This window comes from Triticum urartu, chromosome 6A (genome assembly GCF_056163025.1).
Source record: "Triticum urartu cultivar PI428250 chromosome 6A, HENAU_Tu73, whole genome shotgun sequence".
Classification (NCBI taxonomy): Eukaryota; Viridiplantae; Streptophyta; class Magnoliopsida; order Poales; family Poaceae; genus Triticum; species Triticum urartu.
In genome coordinates, this window is record NC_141878.1 from 84,185,846 (window position 1) to 84,193,392 (window position 7,547).

At 44.7% G+C, this 7,547-nt stretch overlaps 1 protein-coding gene across 1 annotated transcript; it reads left to right on the top strand.

Moving 5' to 3' along the window:
• The first annotated feature begins 5,455 nt into the window (after positions 1–5,455).
• Positions 5,456–6,702, top strand: LOC125516049 (uncharacterized). The gene is made up of 3 exons (XM_048681535.2): positions 5,456–5,938; positions 6,097–6,141; positions 6,270–6,702. Exons 1-3 carry the CDS (start codon positions 5,550–5,552, stop codon positions 6,325–6,327), a joined length of 492 nt encoding a protein of 163 aa, XP_048537492.1. The 5' UTR covers positions 5,456–5,549; the 3' UTR covers positions 6,328–6,702.
• The last annotated feature ends 845 nt before the right edge of the window (positions 6,703–7,547 follow it).

A 7,547-nucleotide genomic window follows, 5' to 3' on the forward strand; every position in this document is an offset into this window, starting at 1 on the left:
CAATGACCTCCAATATCACCTATTGATCAAGTTTGAGCTTGTTGGTCCCCAACCAAGTTGGGTCCTAAGAGGTTAGTCACAATAGGCTTGGCTACCCAAATAGTTCTTTTCTTGACACCACTTTGAGCACTAACAAATTTGGCAAACACATTGCCAACATTATCTTTCCCAAGAGAATAGATATCATCAATAATAATTGGGTTGGATAAGTTACCACTAGTGCATGAAGAGGCGAGGTGACCTTTCTCGCGACATAGGTAGCAATGTCTACTCTTCACTTTCTTCTCACTTGATTTCTCAACTTGAGAAGCATAAGCTTGAGTCTTCTTGGGAAGAGGCTTTTCTTCAACTTGAGGTTGAGCATGAGAATGAACTTGTGGCCGCTTCCCTTGTTGCTTGTCACTAATGGGTTTCTTCTTCAATGGGCAAGATCTAACATGATGCCCTTCAATTTTGCACTTGAAGCAAATAATCTTGGCCGAATTCTTGACTTGTTCTTGGCCCTTCTTCTTGATCATCTTGGACTTATTCTTCTTTTTATTGGAGTTGAATCCAAGTCCACCTTTGTCATTGGGGGATTTTTGCACACTCAAGATATTGTTGAGTGTGGATTTCCCTTCATGACTCTTTTCCAAGTCTTTCTTCAAAGAAGTGACTTGGGCCTTGAGCTCTTTGATTTCTTCTACATGGTTAGTCTCAACACAAGTACTAGAGGAAGTATAAGCTTCATCGTTAGAGCAACAAGGCAAGGAAAGCAATTCATCACAAGATGTACCAACATTGTGAGTAGATGAATTACAAGGACTAGCATATGGCAATATAGCATTTTGACTAGAAGTAGTGCTAGTATCCACATGAGGCTCACTAGATGTTACCTTAAAAATCATGGCCTCATGAGCTATCTTTAGCTCATTATAGGGTACTAGAAGATCATCATGAGAGCTTGAGAGCTTTTCATGGTTTTCTTCCAATTTCCCATAATTGCTAGATAGCAACTCAAGTTGAGCCCGAAGCTCAACATTCTCCTTCAAAATGGATGCTTCACAAGTAATGGAGTTAGTATCCCAAGCATCATCATTAACAACAATAGGAGAGGACACCTTGGCAAGCTCTTTTAAGTAAAAAGCTTCTAGTTGAGTATGAGACTCGGTGAGTTTGATGAGCTCACCCTTGATGACCCTTGAGTCATTTTCGAGGTGCTCAAAATCCTTAAGGAGTCTAGCATGAGCAACTTCAAGCTTAGCATTTTTAGTTTTGAAATCATTGGCCACCTTGAGTGCTCTATCATGAGATTCCTTTATTCTAAATAATTCTGTAGCAAAGGTCTCCTCAAGAGATTCGGATGAGGTTTGTTCATGTTCAAGAGCTTGAGATAGCTCCGCGATCTCATTTGCGTAATCACGCTCATGACCTTCCATTTTCTCAATGGCTAGATGAGATTCCAACTCCTCAATGTATTTCTTGCCTTCAATGGCAATAGACATGATTTCCATGAAGTTGGAACGAGCAAGTTTATTTTTGTGGAGAGCTTTAAAAATCATTTCCCCCTTAGTTTTTAAGGAGGCAACATTATCATTCTCTTCATCATAATCAACATCATCATCACTCTTGCCATCATCACAAGATATATTGGAATTCAAAGTGAGAGATACCTTTGAAGCCTTGGCTATAAGCCAAAATGCAATAGATGATGATGTAGGATCCGTTGAAGCACCATTTAAAACCACATCTTGTTCCATGGAGTGTTGGGTTTCTTCTACATTGTTAGCACCACAACTCGAGGAAATACAAGCATTTTTATCATGGCAACAAGATATAGCAAGCATATCATCATGAGATTTAGTCAAACAATTTCTACAAGATATGCATGGACTATCAACACAAGCATGTGAAACATGTATGGTGCTCGACGTGTTAAAGTCCAAAGAAGATGCATTGCAATAAGATAGTGATGAAGTATCATCCACAATAAGCATACTATCATCATTGCAATGACCAACACTACTCACCCTTTCATTACCTTGTGGCAAACCACATGTAGGTGAAGTAGAAGAAGTTGGGAACTCAACATGGCCGGAGGTGGAGGGAGAACAATCATCCCCACAAAATTTGGACACACCATATTTATCTTGAAACTTTGTCCACAACTCATGAGCATCCCGAAATGGCATGAGCTGAAATATAACTACATTGCTCAAAGCATAGAAAAGAACATTAGAAGCTTGAGCATTGAGATAAGAGTTTTTCTCATCCTCTAAAGATAATCTTTGGGGATCCTTTGGAGGAGAAAAACCCATATCTACAATTCGCTCTAAATTTGGGTCCATGACCCTAAAGAGATTAAGCATGCGAATTACCCAAACATCAAAATTTGTGCCATCAAAACTAAGAGTGTCAGAGAATCCTAATCCCCTAGTCGACATCCTTACTCTCTAGGCGGTTAAGCCCTACAAAGAGAGACGAGGCTGTGATACCAATTGAGAGATCGTGGATGTCGCCTAGAGGGGGGGTGAATAGGCGTTTTAAAATAATTACGATTTAGGCTTGAACAAATGCGGAATAAACCTAGTGGTTACTTTATCAAGCACAAAACCTAAAACAATTAGGCTCACCTATGTGCACAAACAACTTATGCTAAGCAAGATAAGCAACTATGTGATAGCAAGATATATGACAAGAAACAATATCGCTATCACAAAGTAAAGTGCATGAGTAAAGGGGCTCGGGTAAGAGATAACCAAGGCACGCAGAGACGACGATGTATCCCGAAGTTCACACCCTTACAGATGCTAATCTCCATTTGGAGCGGTGTGGAGGCACAATGCTCCCCAAGAAGCCACTAGGGCCACCGTACTCTCCTCACGCCCTCGCACAATGCAAGATGCCGTGATTCCACTAAGGGACCCTTGAGGGCGGTCATCGAACCCGTACAAATGGCAACCCTTGGGGGCGGTCACCGAACCCGTACACTTTGGCAACCCTTGGGGGCGGTCACCGAAACCCGTCAAATTGCTTGGGGCGATCTCCACAACCTAATTGGAGACCCCGACGCTTGCCCAGAGCTTTACACCACAATGATTGAGCTCCAAACAACACTAACCGTCTAGGGCACCAAGGCATCCAAGAGGAACAAGCTCTAGGGTGCCCAAACACCCAAGAGTAATAAGCTTCTCAAACTTCACTTCCACGTATCATCGTGGACAACTCAAATCGATGCACCAAAGCAATGGCAAGGGCACACGGAGTGCCCAAGTCCTTCTCTCTCAAATCCCACCGGAGCAACTAATGCTAGGGAGGAAAATGAGAGGAAGAACAAGAAGGAGAACACCAAGAACTTCAAGATCTAGATCCAAGGGGTTCCCCTCACATAGAGGAGAAAGTGATTGGTGGAAATGTGGATCTAGATCTCCTCTCTCTTTTCCCTCAAAAACTAGCAAGAATCTATGGAAGGATTGAGAATTAGCAAGCTCAAAGAAGGTCAACAATGGGGACAAAAACGAGCTCAAGAGATGGGGAACCATTGGGGAAGAAGACCCCCTTAAATAGGTCCCCACGAATCTGCCTGTTATGTACAGAATAACATAGGAGCGGCACAACCTCTATGAGCACCGGTACAACCGGTAACAGGCAATAAGAGGTACAACCGGCCCACAACCGCACCACAACAGAGACCAGTCCGGTGGTAGAGCGGTACATGACCGGTACAACCTCCGAACCAATTCTGGAGCGGTACAACCGCTCCAAACACCGGTTGTACCGGTCAAGCGGTACAACCTCTCCATGGGGCGGTACAACCTCTCTGTGTAAAACAGGCAATATCAAAACAGGCACAACTTTCGCATACGAGCTCCGAATTCAACGAAACCAAATTTGTTGGAAAGCTAACGACAAGGGCTAAAGCAATCTTGAGAGAAATAACAATAATAAGCAAATGAGAAAAGTACCATAATAAAATGGTGAGAACCCATCCTCGAAAAATACCGGTAAAACCTCCAACACCGAAAACATCATAGAAGATGCATGCGAACTCCGTTTTCGATGAACTCAAGCTTGTCATCAAGATAACCATAAGCTCTAAGACTCACAAATGGAACCAAACAAGAACCAAGAAAGATGATGCAAGGATGTAATGGTTTGAGCTTTCGACTAATGATACGATCAAGCTACTCCCTAGAGAGCCCCCCTTGATAGTACGACAATTGATCCTACAACTCGGTCTCCCAACTACCACTATGAGACCGGTAAAATAGAAAACCTATCAAGGGCAAACCTTTACCTTGCACATAGTCCACTTGAGTAAGATGATGATGATCTTGACTTCCTCAAGTTGGACCACCTTTCTTGATTGTGTTGGCTCGATGAAGACTAGTTGATTGCTCCCCCCATACTCCACTATGGGTGAGCCACTCTTTGGCACATCTTCACAATTCCATTGACACCACAATGGACAGCAAACTTCAAGCTTGATTGCTCCCCCATACTCCATTATGGGTGAGCCACTCTTCGAGTTGCTCCACTTGAACTTGCACACTACAAACTTGATGACTATCACCACTTGATGTCATCCTCCATGGGTTGTATGAGATCTTCCTCTTGACTCAAGACCATGGAAACATACCTAACCCCACAAAGAACTCTCACGTAGACCATGGGTTAGTACACAAAGCGTAATGGACAATGCTTACCATACCATGGGATCACTTGATCCCTCTTGGTACTTCTTCTACGCTTTGTGAGTTGATCAACTTGATTCACTTTTGACTTAGTCTTGATCAACATTGAATCTTTCCAACTCTCATTTGGATGATGTCTTGAAGGTAACCATGAATGATCACACAATCTTCTTCTTCAAGACATGCTTGCAATAAGCTCAACTCACACATGACCAATCTTTGGATAATTCCTTAAAAAACACTTTGGCCATCTCAACTCACACATGACCAATCTTTGGATAATTCCTTGAAAAGCACTTTGGCCATCTCATAAACTCCTTGAAACCAACACATGGACTTCAAGATAATCCTATGGACAAATTCTTCAAATATAACTCAAGGCAACCGTTAGTCCATAGAGATTGTCATCAATTACCAAAACCACACATGGGGGCACCGCATGTCCTTTCACCAAGTTTAATCATAAAAAAATATAAACATATACCATAACAAATCTATACAATGGGAAAGTATATTTAATAATAAATCAAACGATATTGATTTGATATTGTATATGCTAACATTTTTGTTTATAAATTTTATCAAAGTTACAAAGCTTGACTTTGACCAAAGATAATACACGGACCAAATAAAAATGAAGGGACTATTATAAGTTGTAATTTACTACTTTTTCAACGTGGGCTAGCGCAACCATTCGCAACCACTATAGCAAATGAAAAACGCGATGGAGAGCGTAGAAGAGATAGGAGGCGCAGGTGGCTGCGGAGAGTCCACATAAGCAGGCAAGCTTGAGGCTCTCAGCTCTCGACAGCTCAGACCGGCATCATGTGAGCCACGCATGGCCCTGGTAGTAGGGACAAGCCACGGAGAGAACTGATGCACCCGACGAAACCAGCTGGCGTGACGCCGAGGTCGGCACCGCCGGGCGCCGGAGAGTGGCGGCCGTCCGGCGTCGTCAGGCTGCTGCAGGCGCCGGCGGTGGTGGCGCTGGCCGCGGTGCTCGCCGTGGCGTCGCCGGCGCAAGCTCGGCCAGCTGGTGCACCCCCTCCGACCCCTCCGACCCAGCAGAAGGCGGCGGACACGGCGCCGGAGGACACGATGTGCGACGTGCCGCGGACGCTGTCCGGGGAGGACGGCAAGGAGGCCGAGCGGATCAAGCACCCGAGGTCGCGCGAGGCGGCGCGGTGCACCTCCAAGTGCGTCAGCACCTGCGTCCTCGGCGGCGCCGGCGCGCCCGGCGTCGGCGGGCCCTTCAACGTCCGGAGGTAATTAAACCAAGGGACGATCCATCGATCGATCGATTGCATGTCCAATTGTCCATCTCCATGCTTCTTCTCTTTTTTTATTCTTGTTCCAGCTGATCAACTGCTGTATGTGACTGACGACATATGTATTGTTTTTGGATCGAATGGCATGCATCCAGACCCCTCGTGGTGTTCAAGGAAGGTTTCCGCAGTCGACAGTACTGGTACGTGCGTGATGCAGAACCGTTTCGGCAATGAAATTCTCTTTAGCGGCTTCAGAACGACATCAATCGTACTGTTCATATGTTTATTTTCTGCGTGCGGCTCTGAATTATTTCGTGCATATGCACAGCCTGGTGGAGTGCTCCGACGTCTGCAACCTAATCAAGGACGGAGAAGACGGGCAATGAAATGATGCACGGCATCTTTATCAAGACATCCAACTCCACCTTACCAATATATATACTGGTACATGATCAATTGGCTATGAATCACAGTAACTCTTGCTGGAATAGTGATGTTGCACAGTTTTCTAAACTGCAATGTTGGGAATAGCAATGTGCAATTTTAGGTGTCTCACAGGTTTAGGTAAATCAAGTGAAATTTTGGATGCATCACAGAGTGTCTAAGGTCTTGGATCCAGGGTACGTGCTGGCCACCTAGGTGGTTGAAATTTTAGCATTTTGACAGTGTTATATTTCTTTTTGTTTGTGAACGTTGATCAAATATGTATGTGTAAGTTCCGACCAAAAAAGGAAAGAAAAAATGTGTATTCGTTGGCTATACATTAAATGTGATGAGTAGTATTGTAACAGACTAAATTTTCTTTGGAGGGGTTGTAAGGGCATCTCTAACGGCAACTCATAAATTTTCTCTCGCAACCATGCCCGAATACAAAAGAATATTAGTTCGGCTGTCCATGCATTTCTGCCCCGCCGGACCGGCCATCCCAGTAAGCTACTTCCCGACCAAGGAGGTGTCGTCGGTACCGCATAGGCAGCCTCCGCCTCCGCCCCGTGCTCATCTTCCGCCTCCCCCAATTCATCTTTCTGCCGCTCCAACATCTGGTTGCGGATGGATTGCACGATAATTCTAGTATCGATATCCAAAGAGTCAATATTCAAGGTCAACATCTTGGCGTCCTTTGTATTGGCGGCGATCTTCACCCTCTTTTCCTCTATCGTGGCTTTTTTTCTCCTCGAGCGTCGCCTTCCTCTCATCGATCATGGTCCTCCTCTCTTCGAGCTTGATCTTCTTCTCTGTTGCCTCCATCAACTGCTTGAACCTCTCCGCCTTCTCTCCTCCTTAATGTATGAGCGCCTCACGCATGCCTCTCCCTTCTTCACCAATATCTCTTTGAACCTCTCCGTCGGCTTGGCCATCGCACCTTGACCACCGCAATAGCAAACCTGACCACGGCTTTGAGACATGTACTTTCGGATAGCACATCAGCATCCTACGAATCTGCGGTTGTGCCATACACAAACATCCTCAATGCATCAGTTCACTTCTAATAACAAATGTTTCCATCGGCATCCTTCTTCAAGATGAAATAGTCATCATATGCCCAGACACCATTGTAGAGGCGATCGAACACAAATCGCCTCATCCGGAATTGGCGCCAAAAACA

Coding starts and splice junctions, on each gene's coding strand:
- LOC125516049 (XM_048681535.2), top strand. CDS start 5,550: ATGCACCCGACGAAACCAGCTGGCGTGACGCCGAGGTCGGCACCGCCG. Junction 5,939..6,096: donor GGGCCCTTCAACGTCCGGAG/GTAATTAAACCA, acceptor GCATGCATCCAG/ACCCCTCGTGGTGTTCAAGG. Junction 6,142..6,269: donor TTCCGCAGTCGACAGTACTG/GTACGTGCGTGA, acceptor GCATATGCACAG/CCTGGTGGAGTGCTCCGACG.